At 35.9% G+C, this 14,986-nt stretch overlaps 1 protein-coding gene and 2 pseudogenes across 1 annotated transcript; 1 reads left to right on the top strand and 2 right to left on the bottom strand.

The window, feature by feature from the left end:
• Positions 1 to 470: 470 nt before the first annotated feature.
• On the bottom strand, positions 471 to 7,221 carry LOC112008249 (uncharacterized). The gene is made up of 6 exons (XM_024040586.2): positions 7,039 to 7,221; positions 2,822 to 2,894; positions 2,394 to 2,487; positions 1,840 to 1,956; positions 1,685 to 1,742; positions 471 to 1,265 (listed from the first exon to the last, which is right to left on the bottom strand). The coding sequence occupies exons 1-6, from the start codon at positions 7,069 to 7,071 to the stop codon at positions 783 to 785; spliced, it is 858 nt and encodes a 285-aa protein (XP_023896354.1). The 5' UTR covers positions 7,072 to 7,221; the 3' UTR covers positions 471 to 782.
• LOC112012977 (DExH-box ATP-dependent RNA helicase DExH18, mitochondrial-like) overlaps positions 7,151 to 14,986 on the bottom strand; it is a 35,062-nt pseudogene continuing 27,226 nt past the window's right edge.
• On the top strand, positions 11,759 to 13,169 carry LOC112029749 (DExH-box ATP-dependent RNA helicase DExH18, mitochondrial-like; annotated as a pseudogene).

Genomic DNA, 14,986 nt, shown 5'->3' with positions numbered 1-14,986 from the left:
GCCAAATGGGACTATGGGACCATTAGGTTTGATTTGTAGTAAGAAGTCTAAGCAGATTGGCATCCAATCATCAACCACCAATCAGGGACCCTATGCTAATGCATAAAACACACCGAGTTCATGACTTCATTGTATACATATATAGGATATATCCCACATATTACACATGAAATGTGAGCCCATTATTGGTTGCTCACAGGCAGTCAATCCTGCAACTGTAGGCAATTTGTTGGTGGTGGGTAATTCTGGTGCAAAACATTAACAAAACTGGCATTACACATCTTAGCTTCCCTCTTTTTATATACATATTATTTCATGATTTATATGGATAAAATAAAATTAATTCACTACTTTTTTCGCCAAGCAACTTGTGAGAGTTACCTATAGATCAAACACCGAAGCCATTTGTTTCTCAAAAAAAAAAAAAAAACACCGCAGCCATTCGAAGATCTAATTCTGCACACGAGAGAAACAATACAAAATATTTTTGGGTACAACACGGGGATGATTGTACCAAAATTTGAGATTTCAATATGCTGAAGGAAGAAAATAAGTTTGAAACTGTCAGTTAATGGTACAGAAGCATATACCACGCATCTAAAGACCTAAAGAACTACAGTTACAGCCTTGCCTAGAATAATATTTGCAGTTTTCATCTTCCTTTTCTATTCCTAACCATCTATCACAATAATATTAGCCTAACATCTACTTGTATATCAGAAATTAAGAACTACCAACCTATGTGAGATAAGTTAAGACAAGCACCAGAAATGCATGGTCATTCAACCTTCTTCATCGTAATCTTCCTCATCCTCATCCTCATCTATCCTTCTACTTAAGTTGGCAAGTTGTACGGGATCAATGGCGATATTTTTCATTTCAGATTCAGACCAGTCAGGGTATTCCTTGGGCTTTATTTCTGGAATGGGCTCTGCAGATGAACTAGCAGGGACAGCAGCTGCAGTTGTTGAGTCCCCATTCTCATCTAAGTCCATATTCAAGTCAAAGTTTCTAACGGGTGCTTCTTCACTTTTGACAGCCAGAATATTTTCCTTCCATTCTTTGGTTTCTGCCCCATTATCAAGCCTCTCAAGACTTTGATTGAGTTTTTCATCATGCTCAGAATCATCTGGATCATCTTCAAACTTCTCATATTGTGCAGTCGTCTCTCTCTCAACTGTTTGACTAACTTGCGCACGACCTCTACCTCTACCTCTGCCCCTACCCTTTCCTCTGCCACTGCTGCTATTGTGGACTGCATCATGCTGCAACGCAGAGAAAAAAATCATCAAGCAAAATCATTCTGTTAAGACAGATTATATGTTGGCTTAAAAGATGCATCCCAAGTTCTATAAATGCCTGTCCCATTATAATGTCACACAATTTTACAAACCAAGTTTCAGTAAAACTCATCTGACTCTATTTTCTGTTTTCCAATTTGGAATTTCCGAGATACAAATTTCCCAGAAATTGAAGTTCAGAAAACCAAGGAAGATAAGCATATAATTTTCTACATCTCAGTTAAATATCCAAATTGAAGCATGTTCAAACACATTAATGAATAAATCAAAAAATAATTCTTAGAACAAAGAGAGAATAAGATACTGAACACCCACTAAGAGTGAAAGACTTCCATAAAAACGATTTGATAATAATGTGAATCTGAGTGCAGTACATGTCTTACCATTTTATGCCTCTTGGACTCATCATCACTATCATTTTCAACGTTATCGGTAATTTTCCTGATAAACCAGAGTATTTACATAGTATATTAGCCATAAAATAACTAAACTTTCTTTGTCAGCTATTTACAAGAGATAACGTCACATTTTTCCAAACCTTCTTCTGGCAACAGAACGATCTTCACCAGCAGCATCTGAACCGCCTAAATCAGGAACCTTGCTGACGATATCTTTCAGAAAATCAAAAACGTTAAAGGCCTGGACACACTGTTTTCTGTACATACAAGGATAAAATTTTAAGCACCTTAGATTTACATCTTGAAAACAAAAAACAAAAAGAATAAATTTTCTCATAGCAAGAATGAACCCTATTGTCTAATGTGTGCCGAAGTCCCTGTGCCTGTGTGCATGAGAAGGGGGGGGGGGGGGGAGAGAGAGAGGAGACATAGATATCACTATTTTCTTCCCATGTACTTTAAGCCAGTGCAAACGCCAAATTGCCAAATATCTCAGAAACTACACCTAAAACAAATGCTACAGAAGGAGCCACTGTCTTTAATCTTAATAACTGATCCTTAAAGCATATAGGCATGGTGTTTGATAGAAAAGAGTCGTTACAGGGTTTGATTCTCACTGAAACATAAAAGTAATTGCCTATCCTCAAAGAAGATATTTACAACCTAAAAGTTAATAAATGAAATTTTCACTTACAAATGCAAAGAATTCAGGGTCTTTGCTCCTCTCTTCAAAGTAATCTCATATGTCTGAGCGCATAGATCTTGCAGAAAGAGTTCCAAAGCTTTAGCTGCACATTACATTGGCAACAGGTGATAAGTATCATAAATAATAAAGAAACTGCAATGTTTTTTTTTTTTTTTTAAATAATTGTTACAACAAGTGGGGGAGGGGAGATTCAAAACCCTAGTTCTCCTCATAAAGAAGACCAAGCAATGCCACTCATAGACTAAATTATAACCAAAAAAAAAGAAGGAAAAGTGTTGAAGGTGAAACAAAATCTGTGAACTACTAAACAAAGAATCATTAAAAATAGAACTAGAAGTATGTATGTGTGTGTGTATATATATATATATATATAAAGTTATAAAGAAGCAGTAGCTAGGGTTTTAAAAGTTACTTACAAACTAGAAGAGGCACAGCCATGGCAATCTTCCCAATATCCTCATCTGCTTGCATAATCTTCTTAATCCGAGCCTGTGGAACAACTATATCAAATCAGATAACATGATCCCATTTTTAAACCCACTGCATTGAATGAATGTCAATATAGGCTACTATATAGAAAGAACAAATATTTAATTTGTGAAGCAACACCACATAGAATCATAGATGCTATAATCACACTTCTAGACTAAAAAAGAGAAAATACATTTTTTTTATTAAAAAAAAAAAAAAAGTAAAAGCAATCATTAGTGTGAAGAATTTCTGGACCCAGTCCAGGGAAACCTATCAGAAACATGGCATTAGCAAACCTAAAAAGTAAATATTCACCAAAAAAACCTAGAATAATTTAGCTAAAAAGAGAAGATCAAATAGAAAGAAAGAGTATTGAAAGTGAGTGCCATGCAAGTATAATCCAGTTGAGGTTCCCTAAATAAGATTTGGATCTTGCACATATAGAGAAAATATGGTGCTAAGCAAAATTCCAAAACCATGCAGGTCTACACCATAGAGATACTACTTTTACACCATATAAAATATAATACATTCAAATTGACATGAAGTTTGCCAAAGTTTTCTCCTTTAAGTCTGTTTACTAATCATATAGCTTTAACTAATGAAATTCATTTATCTTGGATCAAGTATTCATAAAAGAGAACTGTTCTTAGAAAACCTATCACACTAAAAGAAAATTTATAGAACTGCTACAGCACTAGTGGTTATCCACAAAACCCAGTATTATAATGAAAGAGAAAATTATAAATTTTTTCCTTTAAAAAAAAAATCTAAATGAGGATGTTACACCAAATTAGTGGTAATACAACACAAGATATGATATGGAAACAATACATTTTATGCATAATAGAAGTGGAACAAGCTGGGACAAGATGAGATAAAGACCACAAATGCAACAGTACAGAGGAGCAACACGCTGCAAGCAGAAGCTAAGAAGTAAATAAGAGCAAGGCCTAAAAAGGCATGAACAATATCATAGCAAAGGACCAAAAAGGATATCCTCTACATAGAGCAAAATGCAAATGAGTCGTGAAGTTGACATCACATTGTCAGGATTAAGAATGATTTGCTTACGAAAAAATACATAATTATGTGGGTGGTTCACTTCAATTTCCAAACTAGAGAAGGGGATTTTCCTACAAAAAAAGTGCTTTGCTTTGGAGGGATGACTTGTGTGCTTCCTTTGAGCCCCATATACAGGATCATCTCTTACGCAACAGCTATACATATTTAGGATAACAAAAGTATTTTATTCTCAAACTGATTCTGCAGCTTTCTCCCAGTTGCAACATAATAAAAATTCTTTAGCTTATGCATAACATTAAAATAGAGAAAGAAGTGGACTATACCACTTATCACTGAAGGCCTCTATAGGATAAACTGCACATGAAGGACCCCATTCGTAGGGCAAAAAATTCCACAGAGAATAGATTTAGACCTAATTTGCCTAATGTATGGTGAAAGTACTGAACTAAAAGTTCAATTGTAGGATTTATTAGATTCTAAATAGAAGATTATAGACCAACTGTTTAAAAATTCCTATCAAGTGACATCCCTCTTAATTTAACTTGATGCAAATAAAAAGAACCAATTCAATGCTTATTACTAATATTTCTCATGTCAGCAGGGCCTTAAGACCTAACAAGCTGTAAAGGGTCACTCAAAGCCAATCATGGACAAATGTCAAACTTGAAAGCTAATAGTCTAGCATATCTATCTAGATTCAAGTCAAATAGATAGTATTCTCTTATTCACAGAGGAAAAGATGGAATAAAGATAATTTAGAAAATGATTATGATGAGCTTAAACAAGCAGCTAGATCAAACAAGTGTGGAAGAACTAGATTCCTAGAAATAAAATTGCAAACACAATTCACATGCCATTGTTTCATGTATGTGGATTTTTAATTTAAAAAAAAAATATATATATATATATATATATATATATATCAAAGCATTCCATATGCACAATAAAATGGCACCATGGTAGTCACAAAGTCTACTCTATGTCAACAGACTTCAAGAAAACAAGGAGAGGTGAAATGTTAAAAGATAAATAAAAAAAGAATCATGGATGAAACTGTCACATCTCCAAGGCCCCTTTTTTAGTAACAGAGAACCTTCAGAAATGCCCACCAATGTCTAACAAAAACAGATCACAGAGTGCCATGCACCAAACTCAACAGTAAGGCCATGAATATTAATTGGAGGAAACAAATTTTCTACACATATATTACTGTTAATAATTTAAACCATAGCAATGTACAATACCATCTCAATTCAAACAACATTCAGGATTTTTGAGAAACATCACCTTAAGACAACAACTTAACATATCAAATGATTTTTTGTTCATAAGAGTTACTTTTCTTTCCTTTTTCCTTTTTCTTTTTTAATAATTCAATAGTTATAACAATGGAGAAGAGGGGATTTGAACCCTGGCTCTCCTTATAAAGTAGAGCAGGCAATGCCACTAAACTTCACGGCTCTTGACTTTATTCTTTAGAGTTTCACATGCACCCAACAGGTCTTGAACCCAAAACCTCACCCTCCACCCCATTATCAACCATAAATCTTTCCCATTTCTTACATCTTCCTCATCTTTCACCTTCTCTCTTCTCTCACTCTCCTCTTGTGCCTCTTTCTTCCCTCACAGGCCTTTATTGATCAATCAGTGACCCTGGTGAAAAGCCACCTTGGGCAGCATGGGTGCCATCATGGCACGTTCTTTGAGGCTTTAAGCTTGTCGATTCTCTATCCTGTGGTGCCACTCGATTTCTTTCCTTCACTGCCAGTGGTCATTGGTTGGTCCTTGGAGTTTGTTGATTCATCATTTGTTAACGCCAACCAATTTCTTTCAGTCCTAGTCAGTGGCCATGAAAATCAAGGTAGTTTCTTTTGTTCTTCAATTTCCTCCTAAACCGTAAAGTTTGCTAATTTTTGGTTGGATTCCTTGTTGGGTTATGGGTTGTTGTAAACACTGGCAGTGGATTGGTTGTGGTGGGTTTCTAATATTTCTAGAGAGAAACTTATCAAAAAAAAAAAAAAATGTATGTATTTCGGGAGAGAGAGACAATTGCAAAGAGATGTTGGCTGAAAAAAGAAGAAAATAAAAATCAATTATTAAAGCTACAATGCCTTTGCCTGATGGAGTGAGATACTATAAATTTCATATTTTTTGGCTATGGTGTGTTGATCCTGATTCAAGGGAATTTGGAGTGAGTTTATCTAATTTTTAGCTAAAGAAAGTGTAATAAAGTGCCTGATGCCAATGCTCTAATTAGACAACAGCTAGTGTACATCATAAATAAAAGTCCTTTTGCATGAGTTGCAAAGCAAACTTAGTATGATTAAAGAACTTCCAATGGTTCCTCTGACTCAATTCACAAGGAAAACCAAACCGGCCTTTGGAATAGTGCCATTTACTTCCATCCTATGAGCAAGGAAGGGAAAAAAGAAGATTGTCACTATGCAGATGGTTTGCTCTCTCTCTCTGTCTCTGTCTCTCTCGGCTACAATAAAAAGGTCACACCTAGTGCACAAAATTCCAACTTCTGTGGGGTTTGGGAGAGATGATTGGTAGGCAACCTTAAGTCCTTAACCCCATCTTTTTAGAGAGACTGATTCCCAAACTCAAACCTACAACATGTCACTTTGGATGGAAGGCACTTGACATTGCACCAAAACCCGATATATAAATTTAAATAGTTGAGGGCTCAAAAAACCGTAACTACAATACTGTAACTAAAGTGCTATGAAACATAGCTATCTTTCCCACTACAAAACAGAAACTCCTTTGCTTCCACCCCAGACTCTCTATTATGTTTCCATTATCTTAGAAGCCAAGAACACAAAAAACCTCCTAGTAAACTAAACTAAACATGCTACAAATTCAAGTATTGAACACAACCTGGTTTATCCAATAACAATAACATTGCAAGGTTTAAAAATTATCAGAATCAGATTAACTATTTCATACATGACACATATAGAACAAACAGTCTAAAACTCACACAACCCAAGTGAGCAAAAAGAAGTAAAAAGAAAAACCCCATGTCCATGAAAACAAAAGTAAACGGTTATATTGAAGAAAAACAAGCAAAGAAACAAACCAACACACACACACACAAACAGAGAATAAAGAAAAAGAAAGAAAGACTTACGGCTGGAAAACGAGTATCAAGTTTCTTCCTCATGTTGTCAAAACTTGGAACCCTAAGAGAGAGAGAAGAATAAACCCAGAATCTCTCTATATCTCTCTGTGTCTGTGTCTCTCTATATCCTCTGGTTTTGTTTGTACAGTCGCAAATAGAAACAGTTAAAAAAAGAAGAAAACAACAAAGCAGAAGACAAAGACCAAAACGGTCCAACACTTAATAGGCACGACGAAGAAGAAATTTTTTTTGTATTTTTGTAGAGATTCGCTTAGGCCTTTTCCTGCTGTTTTCCGACAAAAGGGGGCCACGAAACTCTCAAATATTTAGTCACATAGGAACTCTATGAGAAGACCCTACTCTATCTATCTCCCTACTCCTCCTTTTTCTTTTTCTTTTTATTTATTTTTTTTTTTTGGAATGTTCTCAAAATCTTTGTTTTTATTAGGTCAAAGTTTATATCACGTGTTCAATTGCACTAGATTTTCGCAATGGTGACACATGTTAATGCATCGAATGTAAACCAAGTTATTTATCATATTTAATGCTATTAAACGATTTAAATTGTTTTTAATTAGTAAAATCTAATTTATGAGATTTCTACTAAGACGGGTGATTCTCCTACCAATTATTTTTTTGTAATAAATCATTCACTTAATTTTCAAGATAAATCCTTTAGTTGACATAGTAGTAGACTAGAAGGCTTCTTTTTTTTTGTTAACTCTAAAGGGTGTTGTTTATATTCAGTGGCGGAGCCAAGAATTTATCTTTGGGGGGGGCATATATATATATATATATATATATTTATATTTTGTGTGTGTGTGTATTAAATCTAAAATGGTGACATACAATCAAGGAAATCAATTTCATATCGAAAGCTGTTTCGGTTTAGCTAAATTAATGATATGTTTTGGTACCGATTAATACTGGTGTACTGTTTTGAAATCACCGCTATATATATATATATTCAATTAGAAAATTGTAATAAATTATTAAGAGTTTTTAAAAATATAAACCCTTCATTACTTTTTTTTAATGTGAATAAAACCCTTAATTACTTCCTCATACTATCTTAATCATATTTATTTATAAAAAGCTGTATACATTGACCCATTAATCTAACAAATAAAAGTAATAATGTATATAGTTTAAAGACATGTGGCATCAAAGATCAAGAAGTTGCTGGGCAAAATCTGGAGATAAGAATACTCGGTATTTCCATGAAAAGGCATCAAGTAGGAAGCAGAAAAATACGGTCTTTGGGCTAATGGACGAAACAAATCAGTGGCAAGAAGATCCGACAATAGTGAAGACTATCGCCATCAATTATTACCAGAACTTGTTCAGCATCTCCCATACTTCTGTTCAGGATGAACTTCTTGATGCCATTGAGGCTAGAGTATCAGAACCCATGAATGCACTGCTTACCTGAAAATTCCAAGCTACGGAGGTGAGGAAAGCTCTTAAACAAATGAATCCAATGAAAGCCCCAGGACCAGACGGTATGAATCCCCTGTTTTATCAGCATTTTTGGCTAATTGTAGGAGATTGTGTAACGAAATGTGTGTTGGATTTCTTGAACTTGGGTGTCACACCAGTAAATTTTAATGAAACTCATATCATACTCATCCCCAAAGTAAAAAGTCCCAAGAAAATTTCTGAATACCGCCCTATTAGTCTAAGTAATGTTGTCTCTAGAATTGCAACAAAAGTCCTAGCCAACAAACTCAAAGTAGTGTTACCATCCATAATAAGCGAGAACCAGAGTGCGTTTATGGCCAATAGACTCATCACAGACAATATTCTTGTGGCTTTTGAGGTCATGAACCACATAAGCCAGAAGCGGGGTGGTAGGGTGGGCGAGATGGCACTGAAATTGGATATGAGCAAAGCATATGACCGGGTGGAATGGGGGAGGTTTAGAGCAGATTATGTTAAGAATGGGGTTTCATTCTAAGTGGGTTAACACTATTATGCACTGTCTCACTTCTGTAACCTATTCTATTCGGATTAATGGGGTCCCCCACGGGCATATAACCCTAATAAGAGGCTTACGCCAGGGTGACCCACTCTCTCCCTATTTGTTTTTGTCAGGTGCAGAGGGACTATCATCTCTAATTCGGAAGGCGGCCTTGGAGGAAAAAATTACTGGCATATCAATTTGTCGTAGGGGACCACAGCTCTCTCACTTGTTCTTTGCGGACGATAGCTTGCTGTTTTGCCAAGCAACATCTGATGATTGTGATGAACTTATGCGACTTATCCAAGTGTATGAATCTTCTACAGGCCAACAACTCAACAAGGAGAAGACCTCATTGTTCTTTAGCCGAAACACTCCTAAGGATACACAAGAGAGCATAAAACAAATGTTTAGAGCAGAAATTATTAAGCAGCATGAGAAATATCTTGGGCTACCATCATTGGTGGGGAGATCGAAGCAGAACACTTTCCAACAGTTGAAAGAAAGATTGGCTAACAAATTATCGAGTTGGAAGGAGAAGCTCTTATCCAGTGCAGGCAAGGAGATACTTATAAAAGCAGTAGCACAGGCTATTCCAGCTCACACCATGAGTTGTTTTCTGTTGCCAAAGAACCTTTGTGATGACATGGCAAGCATGGTAGAAAATTTCTGGTGGGGGCAAAAGGATAATGAACAAAAAATGGCATGGATGAAGTGGGACAAACTATGTGAACCGAAGATTGAAGGTGGCATGGGCTTTAGAGACTTGAGGGCCTTCAATATTGCTCTCTTGGCTAAACAAGGTTGGCGGTTGCAGCAAGGTGGTAACTCGCTCTTTTATAGAGTTTTTAAAAACAAATACTTCCCTGATGAAGATTTTATACATGCTAGGAAAGGCCACCACCCATCCTTTGCTTGGAGGAGTATTTGGGCAGCCCAATCTCTAATTAGAGATGGGGTCAAGTGGCAGGTTGGCAATGGGCAAAATATCAACATTTGGAAGGACAAATGGACAAGCAACCCTACCACATTTTGTATATCCTCACCACAAAGAATCTTACCCGTGGAGACAATGGTTAGTGCACTCATTGATGCAGAAAGTGGAGCATGGAAAACCAACATGATTCGGGATGTCTTCCTTGATCATGAAGCTGACTCCATTTTAAGCATCCCCTTAAGCACAACACTACCAGCTGACAGGCTGGTATGGACAGCAACTGCTAATGGGAAATTCAGTGTTAAGAGTACTTACCACTTAGCGAGAATTAGAGATAGAAATGGTGGTGGCGAAAGCTCGGACCCTTTAGGCATGCACTGTTTCTGGCAAAAGGCTATGGAAAGCAAGAATTCCAAGTAAGGTGAGAAACTTTGGCTGGAGAGCATGTCAAAACATTTTGCCAACAAAAATGAACATTTTCCATAGAAAAGTCATTGAGAGCCCAACCTGTGATGAATGTGGCTTGAGTCTAGAAACTATTCTACATGCCTTATGTCACTGCACAAAGGCAAAGGCAGTCTGGTCCCATTGTAATTTGAGCAATATGGTAGAAGGTCAAGGGGATTTTATGGACATTTTGTGGCAGTGTGTGCTGAACCAAGGTACTGCCTCAAGCCTTATGGATATGATTCTGATGATTGCTTGGAGTATTTGGCACAACAGAAATGAAATGAGACATGGGGGAAGGAATATGTCAGCTGCGAAAATCTATGGGGCGGCAACCAAACTACTACATGAGTATACACTAGCCCAAGAGATGCCACACTAGCGGCAGAATACGCAACCAGCTCAACACCAATGGGTCCCTCCTCCAAATGGTTGGTATAAAATGAATGTGGATGGGGCTGTTTGTTTGAAACACAAATGGAGCGGAATTGGTGTGATAGCAAGAGACGACCAAGGCCTTGTGGTTGCTGCCATGAGTAAGAAGTTGGAGCTCCCATTGAGACCTTTGGAAATTGAAGCGAAAGCAATGGAGGAAGCTGCCATTTTTGCCAAGAATACCAGTCTCCAGAAGGTAATTTTTGAAAGTGACAGCCTATTGGTTTGCTCAACTATACAGGGGGAATCAGATCCCTCCCCAGCTATTGCCAATATAATTGCTGGAACCATACACCATATGCAAATGCTACGGCAGTTTGAAACTCGCCACACAAGAAGGGAAGGAAACAAGGCAGCACATGGGCTGGCCAAGTATGCGCAATTTGTTGATGATTTTGTAACATAGATGGAGGAAACTCAACCCATTATAAACTCTGAGATTTCTTCAGATGTAAACCAGCTATTACAAGCTTGTTTTAGTTGAATGCAATGGTTTTGCAAGTAAAAAAAAAAAAAACATCACCGAAATAAACACGAATTAAAGAATAAAATATTTCACGTAGTAGTGTACACTCTAGAACCATAAGAAGATGAGTTAAAAAGAAAAAATTGTACTATAAAAACTCTTCACACTTATTTGGAAAAAAAAAAAAAAAACTCTTCACACCTAGTAATTACTTACACCTATGACCTACCCATCTTATCTGGCTGACACAAGCAAACAAAAGAAGCAAAGTGACATAAAAAAGTAAGAAATGTCATTCAAAAGTGCTGGAACCAAAGACAAGGTTTGGGAACAAAAGTTTAAATGTTAAAGCTTGATAAAAGAAAAAGAAGAAAGAAGCAACAGCACTAGTTGGTCACGGAAAAGACGATCTGTAGTTAACAAAGAAACAGCAGTAGTGGTCAACCAAGAAGACACAGTAAATGCCGACCAAGAAGAAGCAACCATGGTCGACGAACAAGAAACAGCAGTGACAGACGAAACACGCTATTTTTTCAAAAATTTGGGGGGGGGGGGGGCTCTCAGATTATTGGCTATGGAAGTCTTTGACAAGGTGAATGCACTTGGGGTTTACTGTACTCTACTTACAGGTCAAGAAAAGAAATATGTCCCTTTTTCAAACCATATTGCTTGTATTGTGGAAATGGTGTTGACGGATGAATTGTATGATGTAGCTGTTATTGATGAAATTCAAGTGATGGCAGACCATGTAGGGGTTATGCTTGGATGCGGGCATTGCTTGGATTAAAGGCTGATGAGATACATTTATGTGGGGATTCGAGCGTTTTGACTATTGTTCGAAAGATTTGTGCAGAAATTGGGGATTAGCTACATGAACAACATTATGATAGGTTTAAGCCGGTGGTTGAAGCCAAGACCTTGTTGGGAGATCTTAAAAAAATTCATTCTGGGACTGCGTGGTTGCTTTTTCGAGGAGAGAGATATTTGAGGTTAAAATGACAATTGAGAAACACACCAATCACCGTTGTTGTGTAATTTATGGTGCTTTGCCACCAGAAACTCGTAAACAACAAGCTACCTTATTCAATGATCAAGATAATGAATTTGATTGCTTGTGCTAGTGATGCTGTTGGAATGGGTTTGAATCTTAATATTAGAAGGGTTATTTTTTATAGCCTTTCGAAATACAATGAGACAAGATTGTTCCATTCCGCATCACAAGTGAAACAAATTGTGGAAGAGCTGGCCAAGAGGAAGCCGCTATCCAAACGGACTCACAACAACCTTGTATTTAGAAGATTTAGACTACTTGATTGAGTGTTTGCGCAACCTTTTGTAGAAGTAAGGAAAGTCGGTCTCTTTCCATTCTTTGAACAGGTTCAACTATTTGTTGGGCAACTGCCCAATGTTACATTCTGCCATTATTGAAAAATTTGGTGAAAATTGCCTCTAGATGGGTCATACTTTCTGTGTGACATGATCACATAAAGAAGGTTGCTAATATGTTGGAGAAGGTACATGGATTATCTCTTGAAGATTGTTTTAACTTTTGTTTTGCCCTAGTTAATATAAGAGACCCAAAAGCAATGTACCATCTCCTTAGGTTCGCTTCAGCATACAGTCAAAATATACCCGTCAATATTGCAATGGGAATGCCAAAGGGTTCTGCTTGAAATGATTCAGAGCTCTTGGATCTTAAGACTAAGCATCAAGTGTTGTCAATGTATATGTGAAGAAGGCTGAGGCAATGGCAACAGCATTGCTGACTTGTTAGGTCAGTCTCTAACCAAAGCCAATTGGAAACCAAAATCAAGGCAGGCTGGGAAACCAAAGCCTCAACGGAAGGAAGATGGTTACGAGAGGCAAGATCACTTATCAAATTATATGAGAAGTAAGTATCTCTAAATGGTAATTTTGTTTGGGTACTTGAACTGGCAGAGTTTTCATTTTCATTTTAATATATTTATATTGTTTTACAAGGCACATTTTAAAGGTTCTTATCTAATAAGTACTATTTGTTGTGGTTTCAATCTGTCCTATGGTTCTATATCCATATAATCCTGGCACCTCGCCTTGCATGGTTTTAAATTATTAAATTTCAATAAAATACTTTCAAGATTTGATGTTCTTTTTTGTACATAGTTTTCCTTCTTTTGTTGTATTTTTTGGCTACTTTGTGTCTTAAGTAGTCTTTTTTTCAATAAATATTTTTCTTACTTATCAAAAAAAAAAAAAAAAAAAAAGGATTTGATGTTCTTTCTCTTTACCAACTTGTGGTTGGGGCACATGCATTCGTGTTTGCAAAATGCATTTAGTGGTAGGTGTAATGGGGTAGTGGTGGGATAGGTTGATGTTGCATTTTTTTGTGAATACAAAAATGGTATGTGGTTGTGGTGAATACAATTGGAGGTGGCCTGATGGTGTGCTGGTGATCACGGTGATGTGGTAAGGGTGAGATGATGGTAGCTGGTGGTGTGATGGTCTGGGGTAGGAGGTGATGGTAGAGTTTGATGGTGGCAGTGTTTGCATTGATATATTGTGTTGGTGAAATTGAAATTCATTATTAAGTCCCAACATACAATAAAATAGTAATAAAGTCAAAATAGTAATATATTTTTTGCCTATTTGCTAAATTTGATAGTTCACAAAGTTCGTAAGTTTGAATTTTCATAGTTATTTCAATTTCTTAAATTTTCAGTAAATTTAAAAAATTATAAATGGAAAATATGATAATAAGCTAATCATAAAAAGTGAAAAACAAAATTTTATCTAATTCTCTTGCCTTTGTAAAAATAGTAAGAGCCTATATCAACTAGTATTTCATGGTGTTTTCAACAAAGATGTCTAGAGTTCAAAACTCCAATTCCCCTTGTTTATGTAGAACTATAAATAACTAACTAAATAAAAACTTAATTGTGATAGATATGATCAAAAGAAGTAAGGATTCAATCAAAATATATCCATAGTCAAAGACCAAAAAGCCAAGGTTTGTAAAATAATATTTGTATAGTACAACGCTTTAAGGTGTTGTACTATACAAACATGATTTTGTTTACATATCAAAAGGTATAACAAAGATGTTTTACAAACCTTGCGCTTTTTGGTCTTTGACAATGGATATATTTTGATTGAACCATTACTTCATTTTGATCATATCTATCACAATTTAAGTATTTTTATTTAGTTAGTTATTTATAGTTCTACAATTGAAATAAGGGGAATTGGAGTTTTGAACTCTAGACATCTTTGTTGAAAATACCATGAAATACTAGTTGAGTTATAAGGCTCTTGACTATTTTTACAAAGTGCAAGAGAATTAGATAAAATTTTGTTTTTCAACTTTTTATGATTAGCTTATTATCATATTTCCCATTTGTAATTGTTTTCAAATTTACTGAAAATTTTAAGAAATTGAAATAGCTATGGAAAATTCAAACTTACGAACTTTGTGCGAACTATCAAATTTAGCAAATAGGCAAAAACATATTACTATTTTGACTTTATTAACTATTTTTGTTGTATGTTGGGGATCTTAATAATGAATTTCCATTTCACCAACACAATCATACCCCAAAAACGCTTAATCTCATTAGGAAACTCCTCTAAACAATACTCCACGAATATAAGAAACAAGAACTTGACAACATCATCAGATGGACCAAGCGACACCACATAATTAAAAACATCAGCAGAACATTTCTTGAAGAAAAAG

Source organism: Quercus suber, unplaced genomic scaffold (assembly GCF_002906115.3).
Source record: "Quercus suber isolate HL8 unplaced genomic scaffold, Cork oak 2.0 scaffold_317, whole genome shotgun sequence".
In the NCBI taxonomy this organism is placed as follows: Eukaryota; Viridiplantae; Streptophyta; class Magnoliopsida; order Fagales; family Fagaceae; genus Quercus; species Quercus suber.
The sequence above is the reverse complement of the archived record's forward strand: the minus strand, read 5'-3'. Positions and strand labels throughout refer to the sequence as shown.

Bases quoted from the DNA above. Each gene is read 5' to 3' on its own strand.
- LOC112008249 (XM_024040586.2), bottom strand. From the start codon at position 7,071: ATGAGGAAGAAACTTGATACTCGTTTTCCAGCC. The intron at 2,895-7,038 runs GTAAGTCTTTCT...GTTGTTCCACAG, and splicing joins TTGATACTCGTTTTCCAGCC to GCTCGGATTAAGAAGATTAT. The intron at 1,743-1,839 runs GTTTGGAAAAAT...CTGGTTTATCAG, and splicing joins CGTTCTGTTGCCAGAAGAAG to GAAAATTACCGATAACGTTG.